Source organism: Loa loa, assembly GCF_000183805.2.
Source record: "Loa loa unplaced genomic scaffold supercont3.362, whole genome shotgun sequence".
NCBI classification, from domain to species: domain Eukaryota; kingdom Metazoa; phylum Nematoda; class Chromadorea; order Rhabditida; family Onchocercidae; genus Loa; species Loa loa.
Genome location: NW_018108542.1, coordinates 17755 through 33423, shown reverse-complemented (window position 1 = coordinate 33423; position 15669 = coordinate 17755). Strand labels below are relative to the sequence as shown.

The following is a 15669-nucleotide window of genomic DNA, read 5'->3' as shown; positions in this document are numbered from 1 at the left end:
AGTTTAAAATTCAAAAGAAAAAACTGAATTTCAGAATTGAAATGCGACAGATCGGAAAGTTTTTTTTTTTTTTTTTTTTCTACATTTTCGGGCCGAACCGTATCCTCTAGTAATGGGCGGCTATGGTGTGATTAAAAAAAAAGAAAGTTGATGATCAATTACATCTTTTTCCTCATTTTTTTTCCTCTTTTTCTTTGTCTGAATGAAGATTATATGCGGATGAAACCTATTGCACATTTGCTATTTTATAACTATTTCTGTTTACATGTTTTCTGGAATAAAACTCTTTACTGAAATTTTTGGTGAAAAGTTTCATAGAAGTTTTCTGAAGGTGATATTCTATAGTTTCTCATATATTTCTTATGTATTTTGAATAGATTTCATCAGCTTCATCTAGAAATTTTTAATAGCGTTGTATCCAAAAAACTATGGGAAATTGGAATCGATGTAGTAAGATACCTTAGGAATTTCAAGAATTCCACTGTTAATCTGTGAATTGGTCATATAAAGTATCGAACAGTTACAGAAATAAAACCTATAGAGATGCTTAAAGATGCAATGTATCGTACAAGGTTTTCGTGATTTTTGTCCATCATGTTATTTGTAATTATTTGTCTTTATTGCCATCATTTACGGTGATTGCAGTGTAATATTATAACTTATCATTATTTCAGAGAGATAAGTTCAAGTCCTATACTATGTTGACGATTATTTAGAATGAAGAATGAACATTCGATGAAACGATGACTTGGCTGAACTTTCATAGCGCGGTTGTAAAGAAGGAGAAGTTGGTATACCCAATTCTCATCTAGTAACTATAAAGTTATTAATACGTAGTTTTAGCATTACCAATCTTGAAGTTTATTTTAAGTTCCTGAAATGGAACTCCAGGAAAGGCGGATAAATTTATCCACTTATAATTCAGAATGCAAATTATCAAAAAATTGTATTGATTATGCTTTCCTTTTTTTTTCATCTCTCGGATGAAGTCCTGAAATCTTCTATGTCTTAACTTGCCTGTCTTTTAATTTGTTTAGTTACAGGTTTTTCTAATGTGATGGGGCAATGGTTTTACGAAAAAAATTGGACGCTATTAGTTTATATGACGATGTTTCTTCTGTTCACCAGAGTGATTTGTCTAGAACGGTGTCCTGAAGAATGCCACTGTCTTGATACCCACATCGACTGTAGTCGTCGTGGTTTAACCGATGTTCCATATTCACTACCATCATGGGCGACCACCCTGTATGAACATTATGATGTTAATTTAAACTTTTGCAATTCCTGAATTTCATTTCATCAGGATTCCTTTCTACAAAGATTTTAATAAACTGGAAGTTTAAATTTCAGAAGGAAGTCCAAAATATTGCTACTAAATTTTGATGCATTTGAGAAGCTTTTACAACAACGGTTAAAAACTCGGCTGAAAAGTTATCAGAAAATGTGGAGCCCTTATTTAGATCGATTAATTAAGATATTATGTTAAGCGTAACGACAAGTAAATTAGTTATATAGTTTTCCGATCGCTTGATTCAAGCTGGTTTTCATCTGAAATATTAATGCTTTATCAAATGCTGCTGTTATATTCATATTACTCTTGCAATTATATCTTTAGGAAAGTAGATTGAGTGATAAGGTAGTACATCTCATCAGAGGTATATTGTTGTTTTAGAACAGTCTGTCACAGTATAATATTTACTTATATTTTACTTTTATAGAGAACTGCAAGGAAATTATATTGAAAAAATCTTGCCTATTGCTTTCGTTGGATTGGGCAGCCTTATCTCTCTGTAAGTTTTGATGCAGTATATTAACGAAATTAATAACGTAAAATTCGGTGTTATGAAACGCAAGAATAGATTTAAAAAAGGCTTGCTTTTTTTTGCTTTAATTCCAAAAATTAATTGTATTACATCATTTTTGTTTGGTTATCGATGACCTAGTTATTATCCCTCATTGCTTAATTTGTACTAGTTTGGAATTTATTGAAATGGATCGTTATTATATTTTTAGGGATCTCAGTGAGAATCAAATCGGTGGTTTTTCACGTCTTGTTTTCGCCCATACTCCTCAGCTTGAAACGCTGTATGTCCTGTTCTCTTTCATATACTAAACTCCATATTATATTATTCTAACCTCTTATAGGACCTGACTTGTTCACTCTGTCGCAGTGAGAAAGTTTTCAAAACTACATAAATACCCGGAATTACTGCCATTTATTAGTTGGCGAAGTTTAAGCAACTTTTGCTTAAACCAACAGTATTCAGCTAATAGGTGAAATAAATAGTTATGCCATTGGTGTGACAGATTTCTTAGACAGGCTGATGCTGAATTGAATCTGACATGTAGTTGCATTTTTCTTTACAGTAGACTTTTTTTCTTCATACTTGATAAGAGCACTTATTCTATTTATGTATTAAGGATATTACCATTCTACTTCTACATATTATTTGATATAATTTGGTTCAACATCTTTAAATTCTTTCCAGCTTGCTTCGGAAGAATCGATTAAATTCGATTCCGCTTGGAATTGAATCGTTAGCAAATTTGCGTAAACTTGATCTGTAAGTTTTGTTGGCCTTACATTCTATGGAACAGTCTTTTCTATTTAGATCTTAGTTCCACTAAAACTGGTCAGTAAATAACAGAAAAAATGATTTCAACTGAGTTTTTTTTTTTTTTTTTAGCAAAGCGAATAATATTTCACAAGTTACGACCATTGATGTTTCACGGATCGCGAAGATTGATGTAGTCGACTTAAGTCGTAATGTTATACGTGATTTTCCACGTTTGCATATGTTGCAAGCGGCTAACGCAAAAATTACAAAACTGTATAAGTTTATATTTTTGTAAAATTTCTTCCGTTCTCATAAAGAAATGATTAGGAGATACACTCTTTATTTCAAACGTAAAATTTTTCCTGAATGTTGCCGCTTTGCTCAAGTTGCTTCAGTACATGTTATTTCCTTATAGAGATCTCAGCAATAACTTGTTGACAACATTACGCTCCGATACATTCATGGCGCTCCAGTCACTTCGAATTTTGAGATTATCACGCAACAAAATTGAAACCATTGAAAAAAGTGCTTTCCAGGGATTGTTTGCACTTCGATTTTTGTAAGCAAACATTTAAATTTTTGATTTCATATTTTTTGTATACATGAGTAGGCAGTGATTTTATTTTTCTTAAATTGACAAACTTTTTAAAATCGGAGGAATTGTTGAGACGGCAGTTTTGGGCGTGTAATTTTAATTCTAAAATATTTGTTTTTCTTTGCATCTATTTGTTTCATATTATTGAAATGTGCAAGAAATTTGCGATAATTATAAATTCCACATGTACAGCGCTATGCTCTTATCTATTTTCTTTCTTTTGAAGTAAAACCAAAAATTCATAATCTTTGCGATCTAAAGTTTACTTTCCTTTATTGTTAGAGAGAATTACCTTCTTTCCTCTCTTTTTACTGTCTTGTTTTATTCAACAAATGAAGTGTTTTCAGAGACCTCAGTCGTAACCGTCTCGCAGTTTTGCATGCGCTGACGTTCAGTCCATTGACATCGCTTCAAAATTTGTCACTGGCGAGAAATTTTTTGGGTACACTTGAAGATGGAACATTCTGGGGTTTAGAACAACTTCAGAGGTTGAATATTGCTGAAAATCAATTGAAGGCAGTCACTGGTGGTTGGCTGTATGGGATGCATTCGCTTATCGCTCTGTACCTTTTACTTTAAATCTACATGCGATTTTGCGATTTTTCGGACTCAAATTTTCGTAGATTTTAGTTTTTAAGATTCTGAAATTAATCTTTTTCTCAAAATATTAGGATTTTTCTAGTGATCTGAGCTCAAACGATGTAGCATGGATAGATTCATCGGCCTGGTCTCTTTGCTCAACGCTTCAGTGGCTTGATTTATCTTCGAATCGTCTTCGTATGCTTCCTTCACTACTGTTTAAGAAGCTTTCACGTCTGGAATATCTATCATTAGCAGATAATCAAATCGATACGATCCATCGAAATGCGATGCATGACTTGGATAAATTAAATTATCTGTTAGTTTACATTTCATTCAGGTACTTACTCACTTACTTTCATACGACCGTGGAAGGTCCTCATTTTCAAAAATTTGGGCGAAATTTTATCGATTTTTTCATTTTAATACTTGATCACACAATATTAACTTGTTCATTAAGGAATGTTTTCAGTGATCTTTCTGGAAATGGATTGGCAATGTGCGTTGAAGATGAGTCAGTTCTTGCAAATACCTCACTACCTGCATTGCGCACCCTCAAATTTACTTCTAATCGAGTTCGAACGATTCCAGCACATGCATTTGAGAATTTTCCAGCACTACAAAATCTGGATTTGACGGATAATCCTATTGCTAGCGTGCAAAATGGTGCATTTGAATCTCTACATTTGAGACGACTGTAAGTCAGTTTATAAATGAGACGACCAATGTAGTTTCTTAGAGCTATTAACAATATTTTGATTCGAAAATAATCCATTTTTCATTCTTCAAGGTTATTTTTTGAATTACAGTTTTATCAATACTTCATCTCTTGTTTGTGACTGTGAGCTAAAATGGTTTTCGCACTGGCTATTTTTGTCCAAACTGGATCGCAAAACCATAACAATGTTGTGTTCTTATCCGGTAGCATTACGTGGGATTGATGTTGCTGTGATTGATGATACAAATTTAACATGTGGTATGGTTTAAAGCTGGGGATTTGTTATATTTCTTATATTTTGTACTTATGTATTTAGTTTCTAACTCGATTTTTTTTCATGCTTATCAAATTTATTAACTTTGAAATCCAGTGATATAAGAATGAAATAAATTTCAGTTGATGATTCGCCTCGACCTCGTTTATTAAATCATCCGAATGCATTAGTGAAAGCGTTATTGGGAAACAGTATTAAATTAAATTGTACTGGTTATGGCGCAGCGCCATTGGATATCAAATGGAAAGTTATTCGTGATGGACGGTTTCGTCTATTATCGCATGATGCAACAACCGTTTTTGTTTATAATCATTCATCGGCTACGAACAGTAATTTTTTTAATTACTTTTTTTCTATATTCCATGAGTATTTGAATAAAATAATTTGGTGCAAATTTCAGGCACGGTTACAGGGCTTGCAATGGAATATCTTTTTAGTGAACTGCAACTCAATGATATTGGTTTTAGTGATCAAGCAGAATATCAGTGCATTGTACGGAATCATTATGGCTCAGCATATTCTTTGAAGTAAAAGTTTGGACTTTTTGCTAATTCATTAAAAGATATTTTTTTATCGAAAATAGGTGTGACTACTTATTTTCCTTTAGTAATTTTAATAAGTTTCCAAGAACTTAGCAATTTTCTCGTTTACAGAGTTAAATTAATGGTCCTGCAGAAACCGCGAATAGATTATTCACCATCAAATGTATCGATTATTCGTGGTGGAAGTGCTAGGTTGAGATGTGCTGCACAAGGTAAGCATTTTCCGTGAAACATTTTGTCGAACTTTTCACTTTTTAAACTTTGGAGAACATTCATATTTTGAATAGTTCTCGCAAAATACTATATAATTCAGTTAACTTATAGCGTTTTCGTCCGATTTTTTTCGGATTTGGAAAGGAAAAATTTAGAAGTTTAAAATCCCCGAAATACTGAAGGGTCCTTTTTCGGGTGTCTCATGCTTCCGTTCCCTCCGTACCTCTGTTCATCCCTCTTTATTTTAGTGAAATTCACCAAAATGACTGCATGTAATCTCCTCTTTATTTGTTTTTCTCTATTCAAATTTTGCCTCTGTTCGTTCTTTAAAAATTTCAGGCGTTCCGACACCAATCATTAAATGGATGAAAGATGGTGGCGATTCATTTCCAGCTGCTGTGGAAAGACGCTTGCATGTGAAAGCTAATGATGATAATTTATATGTGGTCAATGTGTCATTAGCAGATACGGGTATTTATACATGTCGTGTGAGTAATGAAGCCGGTCATGTGGAAAGTTCGGCACACGTTCTTGTTTATGGTAATCATGGTTTGCTTGCGGTTTTTATATGACAGTTTATATTGGCATAAGATTGAGTTCTTTGTCGTTATTTTCTCTTTAATTTTATTTTGATTCCATTACAGATATTGATTTTTCTGACTTTTGAACTTTTCCCTGTAGCACCGTCGAATTGTTATATTCCGAAATTTACATATCAGATAACAAAGTCTGGCCGCAACTTGAGGATCGTAAGGTACATTCCGGAGCGACGGTGATTTTCAACTGCTCAATCAATGAACAATTTCGTGTGTCAGTGCAGTGGTTACGTGATGGTCGTTTAATTGACCCCAGTACAGCTCCTTCACGTCTAGCCTTTAAAGCTGGCAATCAGTTGCTGGTGCTAAGTGAAGTATGCCAAATTTCAATTCAAATTTATATCTCATTTGTACATATTTTCCTTTCGGAACTGAGATTTTTCTCCTTAAAATTTGAAATTAAGGCCTCAAAATCTCAGAGCTCTGTAATTTTGATTTCAGGCACGAGCTTCAGATAGTGGCGTTTACGGATGCGAATTTAAAGTAGGTAGTGAAGTGCTTTCGCGGGTATCCTCGACGTTAGTTGTTGAAATCGGTGCTGAAGAGGACTGGAATAAGAGACGTGAACATATTGATAAGATTTCGACTGACAAAAGTTTACAGTATTCGGTTGCTATTTGCACCATCACCTTAATTATACTAGCAGCCGGAATGTGCTCTGTAATTTTCTTCATGGGAAAACGAAAAAAGGCGAGGCAGTATTCTTCGGTAAAGGTTGGCAAATTCGTTTGTGTTAACTGGAAAGATACCTTTCGTAATAAATTACCTAGAAGAATTCCATTCTTGAAAAGACCCATGAATTTTGAGAAGTGCATCAGTGCTGCAATAAAACGTTTATTTTTCAGAAGTTTTGTATAAGAAATACTTGCACTATATGTTATTTTTTTAAAACAAAACTCTATTTCCAATATTTTTTAGAGTGACTCAGCTACAACAACAATTGAGAAGCAGCCCACGAGTGAAAAAGATAGTGCCGTACTGACGGAAACAACGCAGGTTTACGTGGTCGTTTAAGCATATTTCACGTCCTTCTCTTGCTAATGGAAATAACGTCAGATTATGTCCTCATTGAATTTCATTTCACACGTTTTAGAAATATGCAGTACGAGAAAATTTTCCAAGAGTTTTAATAATTATTTTTGAATTCGTGTTTTATTAATAGTGTTTTCATTGCTCATTTGTAAGTTTCAATTCTCCCATTATCAGATCTTCAGTTATTTTGTTTTTTGACGTTCCCGTGTTCAGTTATATTAGGAAAAAGTATTGATCATATTCCTTATCTTATTCTCCTCATCTTATATGGTTGTACATAAAATTGAGCTTTAAGACTTTATTCACTCCATTAGCTTTAAAATTCTGGATATTTGTGTCTTCCAGAAAAAAAGAACTGTGTGATCCACTTCCTTTCTTCTATTTTCCAATAGCATGCTACGCATGCATGCCCAGTTGCTACAGTGGTTGTAACAGTAGAATTCTATTCTGTGGTTTAATCGCTAAACCCTCGATTCGCTGGGTTGCATACCCTGGTGAAGATAATTTTAATTAAGTACGTTGTAACTTACAAGGGATGTTTTTCAAAGATCCCTTGATCCGATGTTCTTCATGCGATTAAAACTAGATCGTCATTTAATTCAGCTCTATGCACTTGCTTTAGCTTTTTATTTTTTTCAATATTTTCTTGTTGTGTACAAATCGAACATGCTTTACTAATTCTTGAATTCAGATTTAATTTCTACCTTTTCTAGTCATTTCATTGTCATTTATTGCTGTCTTTAAAGCTATTTCTTTGTATCTTCGAATTATTTCTTCAGTTAGAAAGTGTATTTCGTTTCCTCATTCTTCCTTGCTTATTTTCATCATTCAAACCATAGCAAGCAGACAATCCTTTGCTTTAAGATATGCAGTGTCTGTAGTACTTTTTTTCCAAATTCTTTTGTACTAGAGTTTTATTATTTAATTAAGCCTTATCTGAATAAGCTCATTTTGTTTATTTGACTGATTAAATTCACAGTCTGTATTTTGCTTCGTTAAGTTTTATCATTTTTTTTCATTGTTACAGCTGTTGTGTAGCAATTTTGACAGGTTTATACAAACAGCAGACGAGTATACTCTTATAAAGAGGCTTTTCATTTATACATGTTAGAAATTTCAGATACCATTTTTGTATTTTTTGTTTCATCTAAAAGTGCTGTTTGGAAATTCGCATTCATGTGATTTTGTTACCGGAAACACCGCCTTTGGTTGTTCATTAGGCGTCTTGTGTACATAACTTATTTTGTGTTTTTTCTGTAATATGACTTTGAGGGTCTTACTGTGTTTGGAATTCTCTTTTGGAAAAATTGAAATGTCACCCCTCTTCATGCAATGTTTTTCCTTACGGACTCGAAATTCCAAAAATTGGTTTTTTCTATTCTACAAACATTCTTATCTCTTTTGCACTTCTGTTGATTGGATTAAATTTCAATCAACCACAAAATTGAGGTTAGATCATAGGAATGTTTTTGTACATTAGATCATTAGATCATAGGAACATTACATTAGATCATAGGAATGTTTTTGTACTAATGCTAGAGGCTTATTATTTTTGAGATTTATAAATCTTTCTAATGGGAAACAAAAACTAGGATTGATTTAATGCATAATTTGCATTGTATTATGTGATCTTATACGTCCCCAAAGAGCTCATCATATTTTGCTTATGGAATGACGAGAACTTTTCCCAATCATTGTTAATTGCATAATTCATGACTTAAGAGTTTTTGCAGTTCTTTAATTAAAATAGCATTTATTTCAAAATCCCAGTTAATGCGTATTATAACTTCAACTTCAGTGCGATGGTTTCCAAAGTTGTCAGTCGTTTTTTTTTTGTTTTTTTATTTTCCCTAGGCACATGATGCTAAGTGATAATAAATGAGTACAAAAAAAGTTCATTTTTTGTTGAATACCGGATTTTAACCATTTACCTAATCATTGTTTCACATATTTTTAATGAATTTTTACCCCAACAGTTACTTTATACCCTTCAAGTTGGCTAAGGTCATCTCACAATGAATAAGCTCCTGAGAGATATTGAAAATTGTGAATTCCACTTGTTGCAGTTGGTTGATTGATTAAACAGTGTCGGGCTAGAGTAAATATGAGCAATTATGGAAAAGTGTAGATAAAATTGTTTTGGTTCTTGAAACTTTGAGTTCCCCTCAGGATTCGTGAATTTATTTTCCAATGAAAATGCATTGCTTTAAAAACCTTAGAAACCAATGGACGAAGCTTTTTTTTCAAGACAGTCCTGCGACTCATCCTGTGCAATTTATTGTTGCATTTATGTTCATGCGTTGTCATCCGGAATTTGCAGTCACTATCTTTTCGAATTTGTTCATTTCGCTGGCAGAAACTATATGAAATATCTGAAGGCCGACGTAGGTTTCGAAGTTTTAGGCTACATTTCTACTTTTTTTTTTCCATTTCAGGTTTTCATCAAGCATGCCTCATTGGAATTAAGTATACTGACGTGTGTTTTACATTTCGCTATCATTTATATGGAATTATTTGTTACTTAAATTATTTATTATTATGTATTGTATGCTGTTTGTACTCACTTGCTGATACATGTAAGTATTTAATTATGCTACTGCTTCAGTAGTTTTGCATTATAAGGATGTTTAAAGTCACATATGTAGAAAAATATGAAGTGTAAGAAGGGAAAAGACAGAACGGAAGGTCAGGTTTTTGAAATATGCAATTAAATCTCTTTCCATCTTCTCATTTTCCTACATCCCCTCATCTCTCCTGTCTCACTGTCCTCACTACATCAGCAAATATTTCGAGCATTTGATTTTAATAAGCTTGGTGCTGATGTATGTTGTCGAGATACAGGGTTTACTGTAACAGCGATATGATGTGAGTATAGAGATCGAAGTTAATCATTGCTGGTTTTTCATGCAATAAATTTATCCGTTCCACTTTTTTTTTGTTTTTTATTCCATGATTGAAGTCAAATGAAACTGCATTTTTAGATTACTGGAAATGAAGGATTCAGTCAGTGAAGCGGGGAAACGTATGCGAAAATTTAGTCGTGGTCATAGACGAGCTTTTTCAGTACCAAATGCTAGTGTTAATCGTACTCGAATATCTGTTGCCGAAGAGGGTGATTTCCCGGTTGCTATTTTTACTTCTTATTCCATGAAATGCGTATTTTTCTGGGAAATTTGGTTAAAGATATTTGTGTCATTGTAAAAAGGGCTTCTCCTGTTTTTGTAATTAACATTATTTGTAGGGAATCGAATGGTTAAAGATATTTGTGTCATTGTAAAAAGGGCTTCTCCTGTTTTTGTAATTAACATTATTTGTAGGGAATCGATTGCAGGAAAACTTTGTTGTGGGTTTTCAGGCATGTGCGCAGAAGCAGAAAACGACAGAAGAGCTATTCAAAGCAGTAACCTATATTTCAAATGGATTGCCAGTTATGCTGCCGGTTTCAGAAGATGATGATGCTGATCTTACTGTATGCTTTTTCACATTCCAAATATTTAGGTAGCATATAGGCGAAAAACATGTTATTCATGGTTTTTTCTTTGGATTTATTTATGATTTCTTGACTAGGAAGTCTTGAAGTATGAACAAATTGGGTCAATTTTCATATATCTTAGTAAAGATTTTTTTATTTACCTGGAAAACTTTGCTCCTTCTTTGTGTGTTATTTGTTAGTTTCAGGTGAAAATCAGCGAAGAGGAGATAAATCTTCCAAATGAAGGAAATATTAAACGTGGTGTACGAGTTGCTGTTAGAAGGGTTTCTCTTTCAGTCATTTATTTACTTGTCCCCATCTCTTTTGCTTTAAACGTACTATTTCTTATATTTTTTAAAATACATTACTCTTCGTTAGCAGTCAGTGTAGGAACTAAATGATTTAAGATTTGGGAAGCACGATGGAAGGCTACGAATTTTGAGCTGCTTCCAGAATGGTTGCAAGATAACGAATATTTGCGTACTGGACATAGGCCACCACTACCGAGTTTTGGCTCGTGCTTCAAAAGTATATTTTCTCTACATACGGAAACCGGTAACATCTGGACTCATTTGTACGGTTAGTTATTTTGAAAAATTTTTTACCAAACTTTGATAACGCTTGAAAATAAATTGGAGAGAAACAAGTAATTTGGATAAATGACGAGTGCTAACATCCTCAGTATTTATTTCTGTACATTTGTTACCTAGAACTGTACTATACGCCGCAATAGATGAGATGCTGTGTTATTAATTTAATTCTAGGTTGTGTAGCATTCATTGGAGCTGGAGCCTGGTTTTTAACGCGTCCATCAACATTGGTGCAGTCAGAAGATAAAATTGTGTTTGGGACATATTTTGTTGGTGCAGTGGCTTGTTTGGGATTATCATTTGCCTTTCATACAGTACAGTGCCATTCTGTTGAAGTTGGGAAACTATTTAGCAAGTTTGTTTTGCATTGTCATTTTAGTTTTGAACCTTGAAATAGTTATACTCAGTTATTATTCTCTCGATGTGGGGTGTAAAGCCAAATCTAAGCTGGGGAAAGGGCGTCAGCGAGTAATGTAATTCTATGTTCAGCGTAACAGTGGTGAAAAATGGATGACTATTACGGTACAAAAAGTACTTTAGTTTAAAATATAACTGGATGTTTGTTACATATCGAAGAAAAAAATTACTGGCCCTCCATACTTTGTTTTGTCGCCATTGTTCTGTAGAAGATTCAAAGTGATTTTTTTTGTGAACCTAATCGATTTAATTATTTAATTTTTGTTGTATTTCAGATTGGATTATACTGGTATTTCCTTACTTATTGTTGGCTCTTTCATTCCATGGATTTATTATGGATTTTACTGTCGTTTGCTACCTATGATTGTGTATTTAACTATGATTTCCGTTCTTGGACTTGCTGCAGTTATCGTATCTCTGTGGGATAAATTTGCTCAACCGCAATACCGACCTTTACGAGCTGTTATTTTCATAGCTATGGGTTTAAGCAGTAAGATATTGAAATTATGCAGTTGTTCATAACCAATGTTATACTAATAAATTGAAAGTTACCATTATGTAGTATTTGGACTTATACAATTTGAAAATATTGGAATAAACCCACTTACTTTAGCATTTATCATTAATTCAAGGGTTTTCATGTTATATATATTTTTAGGTGTTGTGCCAGCATTACACTTGCTAATTACTGATGGTATTTCGTACCTTTTAAGTGAAGCATCATTATTTTGGTTTTTACTGATGGGTATTTTATATATAACGGGTGCTGTTTTATACGCTACTCGTACACCTGAAAAATGTTTCCCTGGGAAATTTGATTTATGGGTTTGTTTTAGCGTAATCGATTTTTGCTTATTTATCTGTATACAATATAATTTTTATCAGAATATAATAAAGAGAGGCTTATAGTTTTGTCTTATTTTTCCAGTTACAATCACATCAACTGTTCCATATGTTTGTGGTAGCTGCAGCTCTAGTTCATCTATATGGTATCAGTAAAACAGCTGTGAAACGTCTGGAAAAAGGATCCTGCGCTGAACAAATGCTGGAACAGCAAGGATATGATGACGAATCATAATTCATACCTAAAATAATTGATTATAGTTTGTTGAATAAAAAGTTGTCATTACATTTGTTTTTCATCTTGCGGTCACAGTCTTATCGATATTTACTGAGAGTTGCGAAATTGAGCTTTAATGTCGTATGTGGCATTGCCGTAATAAAAAGTGTCGGTTGGTATGATGCTGCAGTTCACGATCATATTTGTGATATTATGACGTTTTGGTTCTTGTTGCATGTCCCTTTCTTTTGAATATAAATAATCTGTGAAATTGTCTGACAACTTAGAGTGGGATTATTTAGAATGCTACAGATTACATTAGTTTTTAACTCGAAGATGTATGCTGTTTATTTGTCGAATTATTAAGAATATTACGTTCTCTTCCATTTATTGTCCATTTGGGAGGTAAGGCATACAGCTTGCTCAAGTTGCATTAGATCAGTTGAATTTAAGTTTCGGAAGTGCAAGTCGTCGAGTAATATTTCTGCTTGCTTTTTATTCTGAGACTTCTTTTTTACTGAATTTAACCTCATTTTACTGAATTTAAGGTATTTGCAAAGATGATGCTAAGAGCAGTACGAGGTAGCCTTCGTTCGGCTGCAATTGCAGCATGGAAAATGCCTACAGTAATGACGCAGGAGACTCCCATTGTTTGCGCAGGATACCTACAACGAAATAAATTCAATTTAAATCAAGTAAGACTGTTTCCAAAGTATTAGAAAGTCACCGTTACGTGGGTAAAAATAAGTATTTCCGAGTTTCATACGTAGTGCTCCACGTATGCCAAATTGATTCTCCACTTCGTTATTATTTTGCTGGCGTTCTTTTTACCTCAATTTTTTTTAGGTTCGTTTTGCTGCTCATGTACATTTGACGATGAAAGTTGTCGAACAGCGAATTATGCTTGTTCTGAGTTTGTACGATAAGGTATGCTTATGTATATTATCATTAGAATCAACCACATTTTTAGCGCATTGTTGCATTTTGTCGAAATTTAAAATTCAATGGAAGGTTCTAAAAGGAGCTTGCTTTTAAATTCAGAAATTCTTGATTTCAGTAAAATCTGTTCATCAGATCAAGGAGTAAATTTTATGTTCATCTAGAAATTTGGACCACTGAACAAATTTTGACCATATCATTAGAGATCAATATTTTATAAGTGGAGTAAAATATTCACACAGACTTTTCCAGATTGATCCAAAGAAATTGACGCTTGATTCTGATTTTTCAAAAGACCTTGGATTAGATTCACTGGATTTTGTGGAATTGATCATGGCTATTGAGGATGAATTTCATTTCGAAATTCCGGATGGTGATTCCGATAATATGAAGACACCAAGAGATATATATCAGTATATTTGTGATAGGAAAGATATTTACGAATAATTGTAATGTTCCATGATGTTCATAGCTTTTTGTCTTTCGAATCTGTTCTTCCTCAAGAGTAATGGGACTATTTCGATTTCGAATTAAATTCTTTGGTCAAATACTTTGTTACTCATACGTCAATCAGCTATGATTACTCGGACTGGAAGAACTTGATACGGAGGCAATTGTAGGTGCATAAAAATTTTTTAAAAATCAATGTTTAATGTGCTTTGTGCGTTAAAGATATTTATATATAATGGCTGTGCTCTACCGTTACTTCTAGAAAATAGGAATTCAAAAGTAATCACTCCTTTTTTTTTACTTTAAGATGGTGTTAAGAATCTGATTTTATGATTTAATGCAATTAAAATATGGTTTCTACCATCGTTACATTGTCATCCCACAGATGAGGTAGTTGGATTTTCCTGGGATATTTCAACGTTAAAACCTGTTGTAATTTGGACAAATGGGAAATTGAGAAAATGATGAATTGATCGTGAATGTAAATAGACAAGCAATTCTGTTCATTGGTACAGATTTAAAATGATTCTGAAAAGCTCCATGGAAAGCTTCACTTGGTCGTAATGATTTTTCGTTTTATAGTTTCATATTAAGAAATACATCAGTTCCAGTTACATCCATCATTTATTTCCAAATGAGATAAAAGTTTAATTGTTCATTTTTAGCCAGATGATTATGTCTGGCTTTGTGTTTTTATTCGTCCCACATATCTCTATGTGTTCATAATAATGATGCTCATTATTTCTTCTAGTAATTTTAGTTGGATGTTGATGACTTGCTGTAGAATTTAATAGTTTGATAGTGTGCTCTGATAGGAATAAATGGAAAATGAAGACACGCAATATTGACAACAACTCATGAACAGCCCTCCTTTTTGCATTAGCTAATAATAAGCCATTTATGGATCTTGATGTCCCTTTCCTTATTTATCTCTCGCTTTTTTTTTTCATCCTTATTTTTCTGGTTCATACATAACCCCTTCTTTTCAAATTTTCGAATTTATTTGCTTTTTCCTTCTTCTATAATCGTTTTCGCCCTCTTCTTCCTCATCCTTCTACTTCCACTTCACTCCCACATCATTTTCTAATCTTTTCTCCTTTCAAAATCCCTTATCCGTTCAATTCTTCAAATTGTTTAACCTAATTATCGGGATCTTTAATGCTTCCCTAATTTCATCCTCTGATTGAGCTCATTAATTGCTTTCTCTCTCTTATCAATTTTCCAAAATCTTACTAATTACTTCTAGCTTATAATTTCTTCTAGCTTATATATTATTTCGAATTAAACTAACATGTCTTCTATAAGCTCACTAATATGACATTCAATTAATTTCTTACAGCACCTATAACACAAATCATTTTGATCCAAATCAACAATAATAATTTGAAATTACGAAAATTTATTCATGGATTTATTACGATTTTTATTTTGTTGCAATCATCAGGTTTGTATATTTCAATAAATAATTAACAAAATGAAATTCTTTTTAAAAAAAAATTTTCTTTTTACAAAAAAAAGTTACTTGTTATTAAAAATTGATGAACACTTCGGAAATCATTTCATTTCTTTCTTTTTTCTCATTTCTCTCATATGCATTATAAATATGTTCATTTTAAATTAACTCTTTTTTTTTT

General features: G+C 32.9%; 3 protein-coding genes across 3 annotated transcripts; all 3 read left to right on the top strand.

The window, feature by feature from the left end:
* Positions 1-758: 758 nt before the first annotated feature.
* Positions 759-7184, top strand: LOAG_06307 (immunoglobulin I-set domain-containing protein). The gene is made up of 18 exons (XM_020447114.1): positions 759-787; positions 1044-1245; positions 1719-1790; positions 2014-2085; positions 2490-2564; positions 2688-2831; positions 2974-3117; positions 3501-3716; positions 3836-4051; positions 4205-4429; positions 4542-4708; positions 4847-5053; positions 5125-5251; positions 5378-5478; positions 5819-6019; positions 6199-6389; positions 6517-6789; positions 6994-7184. Exons 2-18 carry the CDS (start codon positions 1058-1060, stop codon positions 7087-7089), a joined length of 2715 nt encoding a protein of 904 aa, XP_020302622.1. The 5' UTR covers positions 759-787; positions 1044-1057; the 3' UTR covers positions 7090-7184.
* A 2451-nt stretch (positions 7185-9635) lies between these two features.
* On the top strand, positions 9636-12714 carry LOAG_06306 (adiponectin receptor 1b). The gene is made up of 9 exons (XM_020447113.1): positions 9636-9683; positions 10089-10230; positions 10463-10576; positions 10786-10863; positions 10987-11158; positions 11344-11524; positions 11862-12076; positions 12245-12411; positions 12515-12714. The coding sequence occupies exons 2-9, from the start codon at positions 10099-10101 to the stop codon at positions 12662-12664; spliced, it is 1209 nt and encodes a 402-aa protein (XP_020302621.1). The 5' UTR covers positions 9636-9683; positions 10089-10098; the 3' UTR covers positions 12665-12714.
* Positions 12715-13186: 472 nt separating this feature from the next.
* On the top strand, positions 13187-14054 carry LOAG_06305 (acyl carrier protein). Its single transcript, XM_003141841.2, has 3 exons — positions 13187-13341; positions 13493-13573; positions 13838-14054. Exons 1-3 carry the CDS (start codon positions 13207-13209, stop codon positions 14030-14032), a joined length of 411 nt encoding a protein of 136 aa, XP_003141889.1. The 5' UTR covers positions 13187-13206; the 3' UTR covers positions 14033-14054.
* The last annotated feature ends 1615 nt before the right edge of the window (positions 14055-15669 follow it).